The sequence below is a fragment of the Salvelinus alpinus genome, chromosome 21, assembly GCF_045679555.1.
Source record: "Salvelinus alpinus chromosome 21, SLU_Salpinus.1, whole genome shotgun sequence".
In the NCBI taxonomy this organism is placed as follows: domain Eukaryota; kingdom Metazoa; phylum Chordata; class Actinopteri; order Salmoniformes; family Salmonidae; genus Salvelinus; species Salvelinus alpinus.
In genome coordinates, this window is record NC_092106.1 from 27,882,072 (window position 1) to 27,895,728 (window position 13,657).

General features: G+C 43.9%; 1 protein-coding gene across 3 annotated transcripts in view; it reads right to left on the reverse strand.

The window, feature by feature from the left end:
* Nucleotides 1–5,701: 5,701 nt before the first annotated feature.
* The window catches only part of LOC139548168 (seizure protein 6 homolog), a 146,258-nt gene continuing 138,302 nt past the window's right edge, over nucleotides 5,702–13,657 (reverse strand). Inside the window, exons 10-17 of one of the 3 annotated variants that reach the window (XM_071357625.1) lie at nucleotides 12,607–12,803; nucleotides 11,634–11,828; nucleotides 10,577–10,768; nucleotides 7,471–7,662; nucleotides 7,302–7,340; nucleotides 7,012–7,120; nucleotides 6,532–6,637; nucleotides 5,703–6,072 (exon numbers count right to left, since the gene is read on the reverse strand). In XM_071357625.1, coding sequence (XP_071213726.1) covers nucleotides 6,028–6,072; nucleotides 6,532–6,637; nucleotides 7,012–7,120; nucleotides 7,302–7,340; nucleotides 7,471–7,662; nucleotides 10,577–10,768; nucleotides 11,634–11,828; nucleotides 12,607–12,803 — 1,075 coding nt within the window. In that variant the 3' untranslated portion in view covers nucleotides 5,703–6,027. Of the gene's footprint in view, nucleotides 6,073–6,531; nucleotides 6,638–7,011; nucleotides 7,121–7,301; nucleotides 7,341–7,470; nucleotides 7,666–10,576; nucleotides 10,769–11,633; nucleotides 11,829–12,606; nucleotides 12,804–13,657 lie in introns of all 3 variants that reach the window. The other 2 variants (XM_071357624.1, XM_071357626.1) reach the window with 2 other exon arrangements.

Here is a 13,657-nt window from a genome sequence, read left to right on the forward strand (position 1 = left end):
GGAAAACGGTGGAACAAGACAAAACTGGATCAACATTCTGCTTATTTTCTAACAGATCAGGAAACATCTAATAGCAATACTGGTTTCTGTGCCCCCAAAAATAATTTGTTACGAACAGTCCACAACATTTTCTAGACTTAACTCATTCTCAATCTTTCAAGTTAAACCGCTCCCTGGTTGCAGTATTTTTGCTGACCAGTAGATGGTGCTGGGGCAACATGACAAGACAATAGTGTGAGCCACAAGTATACAGCGAGTCAGTTTCCCCAGCAGTTATTAATATATCTGTGCCAGTTATTCCCAATCGCTGTCTGTTACAAATGTCTGCTGATATCAGAAAATGTTACACTATTGTTCATACATACATTACCTGACTATAGATGGTACCAGACCACAGTGCATGTTGATGGTCTTGTCTACACTGGTAATCTTACCCAGGGTTGGTATAAGGGTCTATAGGGGCAAATATAATGTATAGGGAACATTATACATTTATGTAGCCTATACGGGAAGACCACCCCTTCACCGCTACACTGGGCTTAAGTCTGCTAAACTACACACTAGTACACTATCAATCAAGTTTATTTTATATAGCCCTTCGTACATCAGCTAATATCTCGAAGTGCTGTACAGAAACCCAGCGTAAAACCCCAAACAGCAAGCAATGCAGGTGTAGAAGCACGGTGGCTAGGAAAAACTCCCTAGAAAGGCCAAAACCTAGGAAGAAACCTAGAGAGGAACCAGGCTATGAGGGGTGGCCAGTCCTCTTCTGGCTGTGCCGGGTGGAGATTATAACAGAACTATGCCAAGATGTTCAAAATGTTCATAAGTGACACTGGGCTTAAGTCTGTTACACTCTGAACTACACACTAGTACACTACACCGTGCGTAAGTCTGTTACACTCGGAACTACAAACTAGTACACTACACCCCTACACCAGACAAGAGTCTGCTACAGCTCCAACCCCAAACCCTCTACACCAGGGCTGCCCAACCCTCTTCCTGGAGATCTACTGTCCTGTAGGTTTTCGGTCCAACCCTAATTTAGCATATCTGATTCAGCTAGTTAAAGTCTTGTTGAGCATCTAATTACTTTAATCAGGTGTGTTAAATTAGGGTTGGACTGAAAACCAACAGGACTGTAGATCTCCAGGAAGAGGGTTGGGCCGCCCTGCTCTACACTGTCAGAGGTAGCTCCATTCATGTATACTTTACTTACTTTGACTCATTAAGGAGCATAGGTCATCTGACAAAAACTTCCTCCAGTGTGCTCTGTTATGCCGTTTTCTCAACTTCTTTCTCAGTGTTAAGCAGTTTTCTCCACTTCTTTCAAGGAAGTTCTTGCTTCTTTCAGCTCTGCTTTATTCATGTATACTTATCAGGGCAAATTCAGATGAACGACTCAGCGGGCAAAACGGTAAATTGCATCTTGAAGTGAACCAGTAATCCTTAATAAATGAATTAATAAGATGGTGTCCAATTTTTTTCTGAATAGTAACTTTATTGAGGACGTGTTTTGTTCATGAAGTGGCTTAATCAGTATATATACAATGCATCAAAACTAGATTATAGAATTATAATATTGTCATCATACCTGTTTGTATGAATAAATATTATAATGTGACAATGATAAAAATAGAGTTTGAATGGTGATGCATTCTCCTACAGAATCAGCTATATTATTTTTGACAAATACATTGCATCAGTTTTTAAGAATTCCCCAATCCACAAAACTGACTTCTTAAGCTTAACCTTCCCTGGTTTTCATCACAAAACAAATGGCACTAGAACACACTTTGCCATGGACTTTTCAGATGTTTGCCAATCCAATATCATTAATGAATACCTTTTAATCAGCATTTTGAAGACATACATACAATTGTGAATGAGAAGAAATTAAATAACTTTTTCTTTGCATTACTATATCTCTATTTTATGATCCATATGAAATCAACAATGTAATAATCTAAGCTGAACTAATGACGTATCAGAAATATACATGATATGAACATTGCTTAAAAAGGGCCTTTAATTTAAGGCACATTCTGATGTTTTTAATCATAGGAGGTTGCATTAAAAAAAGAGGTGTGTTTACATGTTTTTGAGAGGGTCATCTTTGCAATTTGAAGATACTGTACAACAAAATGAAAATATGTTTTAATTGTCCAGTGTATTTGAAAGCTTTAAGAGTCCATTAAGTTATTATGATATCCCTCCAATCATCACTTGAATAATCTAGCTCTATTGTGTTTTGCCTTCTCTCAAAATAAAAATGCCCTACAAGCTGTGTGAAAAACATATCCTGTTGTATTTACACATTTTATTTTTCGGACTACATACATTTTTCGGACTAGATACATTTTTCGGACTAGATACATCATTTCCCATTTGTGAGGTTCCACATTGGACTGACGTCTTTAGAGTTTGATCATATCAGGATACAAACTGTACAAACACTGCTGTTAGGCCATTTCTGTTGAAGCTCTACAAAAATAATCATGTTTTCAAGTCTTTGCAGTGATGGCCAATTTCCACTGTGGGCTGGGCAGAGATATGTTCAGCAGACAGAGGAAAAGGTGGAGGCAAGTAAAGAGCGGTGTGTGTTATCGGACAGTGGAGTGCAGACAAACTTCCACTAGGCAAACCGGCTTGAGACCAGACCTGTCGATGCTGAAACACATAGTCGTGCCTCTAGATGGAAACCTCATACTCTCTTGTGTCCTGTGAAATGAGGACAGAGTTCTGAATTAGGGACAAGCTTGTCACAAGAAGGTATAGGGAGACTGAGAAGTTCAGTAGACCATATTTCTACTATGATCACAAACGCCATTCCTCTTTTTGTGAACGAGCGATGTGATAACAGACATTTACATTTACATTTAAGTCATTTAGCAGACGCTCTTATCCAGAGCGACTTACAAATTGGTGCATTCACCTTATGATATCCAGTGGAACAACCACTTTACAATAGTGCATCTAACTCTTTTAAGGGGGGGGGGTTAGAAGGATTACTTTATCCTATCCTAGGTATTCCTTAAAGAGGTGGGGTTTCAGGTGTCTCCGGAAGGTGGTGATTGACTCCGCTGACCTGGCGTCGTGAGGGAGTTTGTTCCACCATTGGGGTGCCAGAGCAGCGAACAGTTTTGACTGGGCTGAGCGGGAACTGTACTTCCTCAGAGGTAGGGAGGCGAGCAGGCCAGAGGTGGATGAACGCAGTGCCCTTGTTTGGGTGTAGGGCCTGATCAGAGCCTGAAGGTACGGAGGTGCCGTTCCCCTCACAGCTCCGTAGGCAAGCACCATGGTCTTGTAGCGGATGCGAGCTTCAACTGGAAGCCAGTGGAGAGAGCGGAGGAGCGGGGTGACGTGAGAGAACTTGGGAAAGTTGAACACCAGACGGGCTGCGGCGTTCTGGATGAGTTGTAGGGGTTTAATGGCACAGGCAGGGAGCCCAGCCAACAGCGAGTTGCAGTAATCCAGACGGGAGATGACAAGTGCCTGGATTAGGACCTGCGCCGCTTCCTGTGTGAGGCAGGGTCGTACTCTGCGAATGTTGTAGAGCATGAACCTACAGGAACGGGTCACCGCCTTGATGTTAGTTGAGAACGACAGGGTGTTGTCCAGGATCACGCCAAGGTTCTTAGCACTCTGGGAGGAGGACACAATGGAGTTGTCAACCGTGATGGCGAGATCATGGAACGGGCAGTCCTTCCCCGGGAGGAAGAGCAGCTCCGTCTTGCCGAGGTTCAGCTTGAGGTGGTGATCCGTCATCCACACTGATATGTCTGCCAGACATGCAGAGATGCGATTCACCACCTGGTTATCAGAGGGGGGAAAGGAGAAGATTAATTGTGTGTCGTCTGCATAGCAATGATAGGAGAGACCATGTGAGGATATGACAGAGCCAAGTGACTTGGTGTATAGCGAGAATAGGAGAGGGCCTAGAACAGAGCCCTGGGGGACACCAGTGGTGAGAGCACGTGGTGCGGAGACAGATTCTCGCCACGCCACCTGGTAGGAGCGACCTGTCAGGTAGGACGCAATCCAAGCGTGGGCCGCGCCGGAGATGCCCAGCTCGGAAAGGGTGGAGAGGAGGATCTGATGGTTCACAGTATCAAAGGCAGCCGATAGGTCTAGAAGGATGAGAGCAGAGGAGAGAGAGTTAGCTTTAGCAGTGCGGAGCGCCTCCGTGACACAGAGAAGAGCAGTCTCAGTTGAATGACTAGTCTTGAAACCTGACTGATTTGGATCAAGAAGGTCATTCTGAGAGAGATAGCAGGAGAGCTGGCCAAGGACGGCACGTTCAAGAGTTTTGGAGAGAAAAGAAAGAAGGGATACTGGTCTGTAGTTGTTGACATCGGAGGGATCGAGTGTAGGTTTTTTCAGAAGGGGTGCAACTCTCGCTCTCTTGAAGACGGAAGGGACGTAGCCAGCGGTCAAGGATGAGTTGATGAGCGAGGTGAGGTAAGGGAGAAGGTCTCCGGAAATGGTCTGGAGAAGAGAGGAGGGGATAGGGTCAAGCGGGCAGGTTGTTGGGCGGCCGGCCGTCACAAGACGCGAGATTTCATCTGGAGAGAGAGGGGAGAAAGAGGTCAAAGCACAGGGTAGGGCAGTGTGAGCAGAACCAGCGGTGTCGTTTGACTTAGCAAACGAGGATCGGATGTCGTCGACCTTCTTTTCAAAATGGTTGACGAAGTCATCAGCAGAGAGGGAGGAGGGGGGAGGAGGGGGAGGAGGATTCAGGAGGGAGGAGAAGGTGGCAAAGAGCTTCCTAGGGTTAGAGGCAGATGCTTGGAATTTAGAGTGGTAGAAATTGGCTTTAGCAGCAGAGACAGAAGAGGAGAATGTAGAGAGGAGGGAGTGAAAGGATGCCAGGTCCGCAGGGAGGCGAGTTTTCCTCCATTTCCGCTCGGCTGCCCGGAGCCCTGTTCTGTGAGCTCGCAATGAGTCGTCGAGCCACGGAGCAGGAGGGGAGGACCGAGCCGGCCTGGAGGATAGGGGACATAGAGAGTCAAAGGATGCAGAAAGGGAGGAGAGGAGGGTTGAGGAGGCAGAATCAGGAGATAGGTTGGAGAAGGTTTGAGCAGAGGGAAGAGATGATAGGATGGAAGAGGAGAGAGTAGCGGGGGAGAGAGAGCGAAGGTTGGGACGGCGCGATACCATCCGAGTAGGGGCAGTGTGGGAAGTGTTGGATGAGAGCGAGAGGGAAAAGGATACAAGGTAGTGGTCGGAGACTTGGAGGGGAGTTGCAATGAGATTAGTGGAAGAACAGCATCTAGTAAAGATGAGGTCAAGCGTATTGCCTGCCTTGTGAGTAGGGGGGGAAGGTGAGAGGGTGAGGTCAAAAGAGGAGAGGAGTGGAAAGAAGGAGGCAGAGAGGAATGAGTCAAAGGTAGACGTGGGGAGGTTAAAGTCACCCAGAACTGTGAGAGGTGAGCCATCCTCAGGAAAGGAACTTATCAGGGCGTCAAGCTCATTGATGAACTCTCCAAGGGAACCTGGAGGGCGAGACATCTGTTTGTAGACTATGATAGGGATATCACAGAGATACATTTAGTGTGTGGAGGTGGTCAGCCCAAACTGTGAGGCTTTTCCATTTTCTCCTGAGAGGAGACAATGACTTTGAATTGTCTATACACAACATTCACATACATCCAGTATATATTTATTTATATTCCAGACTCTGACATTGCCCATTCTGATATGTCTTAATTTCTTGTTCGTTCTAGTAATTGTTTTCACTTTTAGATTGTGTGTGTATTGTATTGTAATGCTAAATATTGTTGGAGCTAGAAACATAAGCATTTCGCTGCACCTGCGATAACATCTGTAAAACTGTGTATGCAACCAATAAACTTTGATTATATTTTTTATTTGATTTGAGAGGTTTGCCCCTCCTTCTGACCCATTTTTAAATGTGCTCAACCTACTGTGGGCTTTAGTTTAATAAGCTCAGACTGTGTAATAGGTTCAGGCTGCAGAATCAGAGTGTGGAATTGATGAAGACTGACTGACAGACACACTGGAGGCTTAATAAGCAGGTTGTAGTCTAGCGCTTGGGCTCACCTCGTTGTTCTTCAGGAGTGCAGTCAAGGAAGTACAGAAAAAGAGACAGACAGATAGAAAGACAAACAATCGTTATTTATAGCATGAAAGCATCAGACTTGGGTAAAATATTTGACATATTTCAAATACTATTTGAACCCATGTCTGAAAACCATGTCATAGCACTCTGTCAAATAATGTCAAATTTACTTGGCAACCTTTTGTCTGTATCAGGTGTAATGAAATGGCCTTTATCAATGACTGAAGGTGAATGGAGTATAGCTTTACACCTCTCAATCCTATTTCTATAACGTCAATTAACGGGGAATTCAATTTGGTGAATGAACCTGCAATATGGCAAACCAGATGGTGCTTTAAGTGCATCATCTCATACACAAATGACAGTGCCTGAATTCAACCGTTTTGGGGGCTTACTAATTCCAACAGGCATCTTAAAGAACCAGTGAATATCTCTATAACATAACGTACTGTAGTCTCTGTTTCGTAGAGGGAGTTGTCGAAGGTGGACTCTCCTGGGATGTGGTCATATGGTAAGGAGGTGGACATGGGAAGACACATAAGCTTCCGCTGAACCCTAGAGAACACAGACATAGTGTCATAAGGGCAGCATAGTATACTTACAACATTATTACAGAGCCTGTTGGGTCTATAGCTATTGGTTAGACTCAGTGCTTGACTTGGGCAAAAGTTCACCGGTGTGGAGTACCGGCACATGAAATGTTCTACTGCTTGAGCTTCTGTTCTTCTTATAGCATATTAGTTAAAAAGCATTGTGGAGCTCCTACACCTAAATATAAACAGTACCGACACCTAAAACGAGTACCAGAACCTATTTCAGTCCAAGTCAAGCACTGGTTAGACTACTACAGTAGGTACTATGGATGATGATAGCTTTCATACTTTCAAAGTATTTTGTTTATCTATATAAAGTATGCATACTAGACCTACTTAGAGAAGTAAAGGTAGATTCCGATGATGAAGACCATGATGAGGGCCACTGGTATAAAGACTGTTAGAGCTATGTTGGCTCCCTCCATGCTGTAGTCGGCACTGGCAACTGGTGGTAGAGGAATCAACAGGGACACACTCAACTGCTATGATAACCTAAAGATGCATTCTTCAATGTAGCACACTTGAAGTTACTGTGAAGTATTGTATTGCGTTTTATTATTAGGTCTTGATTTGATGTATTAATTTGAAAGATCTAACAATTACTGTGCAAATATGACGACACTTACCGTCTAACCTGCGTTCACTTATAAACTCAATAGAGGAGGCTGTAAATAAATGAAAAACATCAGAACACAGATGTAAAAACATACAGACATATATATTGTTCATCATAAACTACTGTGAACTAAGCCTGTGTGAACTACACAAAAGGGAGTACATGTTCGCAGTTCCTACCTCTACAGACAGGGGGCAGGCTGCTCCACTGTGAAGGGTGTCCAGGGACACAGCGGAGGACAGGCTCCCCTAGCAGCTCATGGCCTCTGAGGCAGGAGAAGCTCAGCGTCTCCCCGGCCTGGTAGAGAGGCTTCTCTGAGATCTGGGTGCTGTAAGACGGGGTGCCAGGGTTCCTGCAAGGCTCATAGTTCACTGCTGAGAGAGGAGAGGACAGGACACACACGCAGACACACACACACACAGTCATCATATCATTTAATTTTCTAAACAGCTAGTAAAACTGCCAATCTAGCTAGTATATAACGTTCTGAGAACCATATGTTTCTTAGAGCTTGGTGAGAGCGTGGTTGTCCTATGGTTATACAACCTTCCCACAAAATTCTGGGAATGGTGCAGGATACCCAGCTTGCACATAACGTTCTAAAAACCAGGTGGAAATTTCTGTATTTCAGCATAGCTTTTCCTCATGGTTCTATTTAAAGTAATGTTCTCAGAACGTTCAGAAAACGTTAAGAAACAACTTTCTTCTGTGGGAATTTCAGTACTTCAGCCCAACATTTTCTACAGGTTTCCTCATGGTTCTATTTAAAGTAATGTTCTCAGAACGTTCAGAGAATGTTAAAGGTGAATATCCAGAAATCACACGGCCAATTCCTGGTTGTTAAAATTCTAATATTTTGCATAATTTCAGTTTTTGTGACAAAACAAGCAATGTATCGTGTAGAGAATCCTCGTACCATCTAAACCGCTGTGAAATATATTTGCAATTACGAAAAATACTGTATTTTCAGTTTTCAGCAGATGTACAAAATCGAAAGTAAAATATGCAAAAACAATGTAACTTTTTGGGGGCAACCTGAACAAATGTATATAGAAATGTGAGTTATAGATCTGTCATTCTTATTGGAAGCATGTCTAAAAGCGGTAGGTCAGTTCTATGTGCGCTATTTCTATGCTTTTACATTTTTGTATTTAACCTGTTTTTAACTTCCCATTCTTAAGTTTCATTTTTGCATTTACTTTAGGTTTTGTACACCAGCTTCAAACAACTGAAAATACAGTTGGTACAATGATTCTCTACACTCTGAGGGCTTGTTTTGTCACATAAACTGAAATTAGGCGAATTATTCGAATTTTGGCAACCAGTAAATGGCGCTGCAATTCCTGCATATTGCACTTTTAATGAAGTACTTGTTTCCTTTGAAATGGGGTCTGTTTGAATAAACTAAAATGAACAGCTTTGTATTTATTTTGAATTTTTATTTTTATTTAACCTTTATTTAACAAGTCAGTTAAGAACAAATTCTTGTATAAGTAAAATAAAACATGGCATGCTAGCTCCATCCTGGTGACGTAGTACTAATTCCATGGATAGAGAACAGAAGATCATAGGTTTGAATCTCACTGACACCATGCCGCAATAAAAAAATGATTAATGCTTAAAGGGACTGACAGAAATGTACAGAATGCTTACCTGGAGGAAAATGGGGGAGGGTCATGCTTTTTCAATTTCAGTATTTTTTAAATCTAGTCCAGGGGACGATCATGTACTTTGTAATTGATGAAATTTCAATATTTCTCAGGGTTGTAGAATTAGTTGCTTATTAGGCTATATATCGATGTGTGCCCGATGCTGCCCCTCATCTCTGATTCTCCGCTGGGCGCGCAATATCAATTATGCCTATGGACTATTTAGTGTGGTCTCAATCAAATGATCCATAGCATATAGGCTACGAAGTGCATGCTCAGAGAAGCACAGAGCAAAGCTGTATTTGTAAGATTGCTGCACAGCTTGCGTACAGACTAGCCTATAGCCTACGTTCTGTTCAGTTTGAGAAGGAGAGCGCGAGGGCTGGAGATCAACTTTGATAGCTTCCTACTACCATAATTGAAAAACAATGTTTCTTGCCCAAGATGTGTTTATGAGAGGTACTGACTTCACAATAAGCCAGATTCAAGTAACTTACATTGTGGTGCTGAAACTTGAAGCAGCAGCCGCAGCACAATGAATTGGAAATGGACAGCTTATGGTGCTGAAAGTAGGCAAATTTGAGTAGGCATAATTCATTTAAACAGTCTTCATTTTAATTAGACTTTACTAACAACAAGAGGGCTTTGTGTTGGAGCCTATTTCTTCCTAGTTAAGAAATAAGAGGTAGGCCAACCTGTTTGTCAGACGACATTAGGCTCAACCTGAATAGGCTGCTATATCCATAGATTTGTCAGTCAATTCCTCCACCCACCATGCACTCTTTAAATAACAGCCCTTCACTGACACGGAGGTAGGCTAAGTTAAAACAAAGACCCGAATTGAGGGGGTATGAGAGGGTATGCCATAGGCCTACTTTTTATTAAAGATAATGGCAAACTTTGCTTAAGAAGTAATCTAATTCTGTCACTATCAATTGATTAAGCTATTCACTTTCTGTACAATAGTAGATGTTTAAACACAGACAACTTTTAGCGAAATACTTGTGACCTGCGAACCCTCAACCTTCTAGCCCGCAGCCCTGTTTAATTAGTATTTATTTAACCTTTATTTAACTAGACAAGTCAGTTAAGAACAAATTCTTATTTACAATGACGGCCTACCCCGGCCAAACCCGGACAACGCTGGGCAAATTGTTCGCCGCCCTATTGGACTCCCAATCACGGACGGTTGTGATACAGCCTGGAATCAAACCAGGGTCTGTAGTGACGCCTCTAGCACTGAGATGCAGTGCCTTAGATCGCTGCGCCACTCGGGAGCCCATCAAAATGTGCACTATCAAAATTCCTGCGTTGACATGTAATGCTTACAGGATGAAGAACAGTTTATAAAACTGCAAATCTAAGATAATAAAACCTCCCAGGAAAACTTTTAGGGAACCATAGCAAAACGTTCTCAGAATCTCCCTGCAACCTAAAATGTATGTTCCCAGAACGGGCAAAATTTTCACTTTCGTTCTCAGAACGTTTAAAAAACGTTCAGTTTTACCAACGTCATTCCCAGAACCAATGGGAAATCAAAAATGTATGTTCCCACAACGTCCAAGGAACCATGTGCTAGCTGGGAAGTGTATATGATGGAGATGTGTTATCAGGCTGAAGTCCAGGGGGTACATACAGACACATTTGGGTAGCCTCTCACTCCACTTAGGTCCGGAGGAGCCGTGGTTGTAGCAGGAGAGCAGGCTGTTTCCAGAGAGGGTGTTTCCCTTGTTGCAGATGTACTGGACTGTGGAGCCTACAGTGAAACGCGGGCCGGACATCACCCTGCGACTGTGCTCCACAGTACCTGGGTCGGCACACAACAGCACTGACACACACACACACACAGACAGAGACAGACAGACAGACAGACAGAGACAGACAGACAGACAGACAGACAGACAGACAGACAGACAGACAGAGACAGACAGACAGACAGACAGACAGACAGACAGACAGACAGACAGACAGACAGACAGACAGACAGACAGACAGACAGACAGACAGAGACAGACAGACAGACAGACAGACAGACAGACAGACAGACAGACAGACAGACAGACAGACAGACAGACAGACAGACAAAAAATCAGAGCTTACTCATGTGCAGTGAATACAATTTAATTTAATTATATTATTAGTATTTGTCACTGCTTATTTGTGGTTATTCGATGCGGCCAGAGTGGTGCCTTTTTCTAAGTAAACTCTTCAGACACATAAACCCACCGAGCTGGAGAATAAAGAGATCATCTCTGTGTCTCAGTCTCTCACAGCAGCAAACCACAAACCCAATCCTGGGCCCAGTAGGATAGGGGTCAGTGTGGTAATAATGTTTATGTGACAGACGTCCAAATGAGGCTCCAAACCCCTGTGTCCTGTTACCGGTCAGTGATGCTGTGCCTGTCACTGTGTGGGATGGGATCAGGACCAAGGACACTCTGTCACACTATCCTGTCTCTACTCTGCAGCATCCAGGTCATCTGGATAAAACAGGAGTAATGTGTGGAGGAGCTGGAACACAGAGCCTATTCAACTCACTGGTACGTCGGTTTATAGAGAAAAAGGGTTGTGTTTTCAGGAAAGCAGTGAATGTTTTTACCCATCAGCCTCTGCTTTAGCCTGTCCTTAACTGAAACTGCCTCTCACACCTACAATGCACCTTTTGTATGCGCGTGTGTGTGTGTGGTATTCACCTCTCTCACAGCTGGGTAGGTCTCCGCTCCAGGTCAGGTCCCACTGGCACATGAGCAGCTCTGTGCCCACCAGCTGGAAGCCTGGGTAGCACTGGTAGGTGACCACCGTGCCATGGACCAGCTCGGGGTGGGAGGTGCTCTTCCATCCGTTGGTGATCTCTGGGAGCTCCGGACACGTGTCGTTACGAGGTACCTCTGTATCCACGAAGGAGGGAGAGAGAAAGAGAGCGAGAGAAAAAAGGCACCTACTTTACAGAGCGCACAGAGCTGGAGTGGTGTGGTTTTGCATTCAAATTAATGAACCTCAGGACAAACTCAATAGAGGACATCCATTCTGTTGGAATTTCAATCTAATGTGAAAAGTACCATGCATGGTTGTCCCTGTTCTAGCCACAGCAGAAGCCAGAGAGGGCAGGGCACCCTGCAGATGAGGCTAATGTAGACAAACACACGCAGTAATTGTGTTTGGGCCTCTGACGGGCACAATACCAGACAGCTGCACCACTTGGCTGGGCCTTGCTTTCCCTCTCAGTTAGAGGCATGAACAGACTACAAAACCATCTCTCTCTCTCTCTCTCTCTCTCTCTCTCTCTCTCTCTCTCTCTCTCTCTCTCTCTCTCTCTCTCTCTCTCTCTCTCTCTCTCTCTCTCTCTCTCTCTCTCTCTCTCTCTCTCTCTCTCTCTCCCCACCCCCTTCCCTCTCTCTCTCTCTCTCTCTCTCTCCCTTCCTCTTCTCTCTTTCACTCACTCTTCTCTCTCTCGCTGCATCTTATCAGATGTCTGCTTTATGGGTTGGCTCTGCTCCGGTTTCGTGACGACCGTGCTGATGGAAGGGGCCCCTCTGACCATGGAAGAGTGTCTCCTCCTGAACCCTCTAGAACTTTCCTCCTCCTTACTCATCTCCCCTCTTCACTGGCCGTCTATCGCTTCAACTCTCTGTTCACACAATCTCGTAACTCACTCCGGGGTCTTACCAAAGAAGTGCACCACAAAGCCGTTGCCGTAGCCGTAGATGTTGGTTGCCGGGTCAGACTGGAACTGGATGGTGACGTCTGCCATGGAGGTGTAGATTTTGAAATGTGGCCGTGAGCCTCCGTACTGGCCCAGCACCTTAGCAGTCAGGTCATCTCCATCATAGAATGTCAGCAGGTCGTTCTTCCCTATATTGAGGCTGGAGCACCAAGAAGGAAAATGTATTTCACCGTGCACAATGAATTGGCCTTCACGCACACTCTCACATTACTAGCTCATTTGTCCTATAGTTTCTTTGTCATTGTTTCCTGTATCTGTTTTAAAAACTTGAAAGCACCCTCACTAAAATACTTTTCTTGCTTTGAGACGCTCTGTTTTACTTTTCCATTTACTTTGGAGCGCCATAGCTCTACTGACAAGAAAGTGAAAAACCATGTGGTAATTTGTCGCTTACATTTTTTTTACTATTGTTTTAAATGTGTCACCTGAGACAGAGCCCTCTCCTTAAGCACCAGGACGGGATGTGAAGTAGAGAGGAAATGACTCTCCGCCAGAATAGGGAAGTGACACGTAACTCTTTCCTGTCTCTAATTAATCACAAATGGCTCCTGATAAAACTCATTACAAGGCAAGCAATTGTACTATTAATCACTTTGGAGTTTAACAGAATCCAGGAAAATACAGAAAAATTTGAGCGATAAAGAGAGTTGGTGCTGTAATGCAGTCGTGTATCAGTAGTGTATTGTATGACATGAATAACGGAGTGTAAAAATGTCTGTCTTGTCAACTTGTTTACACTCTGTGAACGGAGTTCAGTTTCAAGATATTAAACATATGATGCACACACGTCTTGGCAAAGATCAGGTGTTTCAGACTAATGAAATATCCGCACAGCTTAGCCTACCCACTGGGCTCAGACGTCAATTCAACAACTATTCCACTTTGGTTAAATTTCATTGAAATGATGTGGAAACTATGTTGATTCAACCAGTGGATATTTTCTGCTGATGCATCTCTATTGCAACTCTAGAAAAAGCTAAATCTGCAGTAATT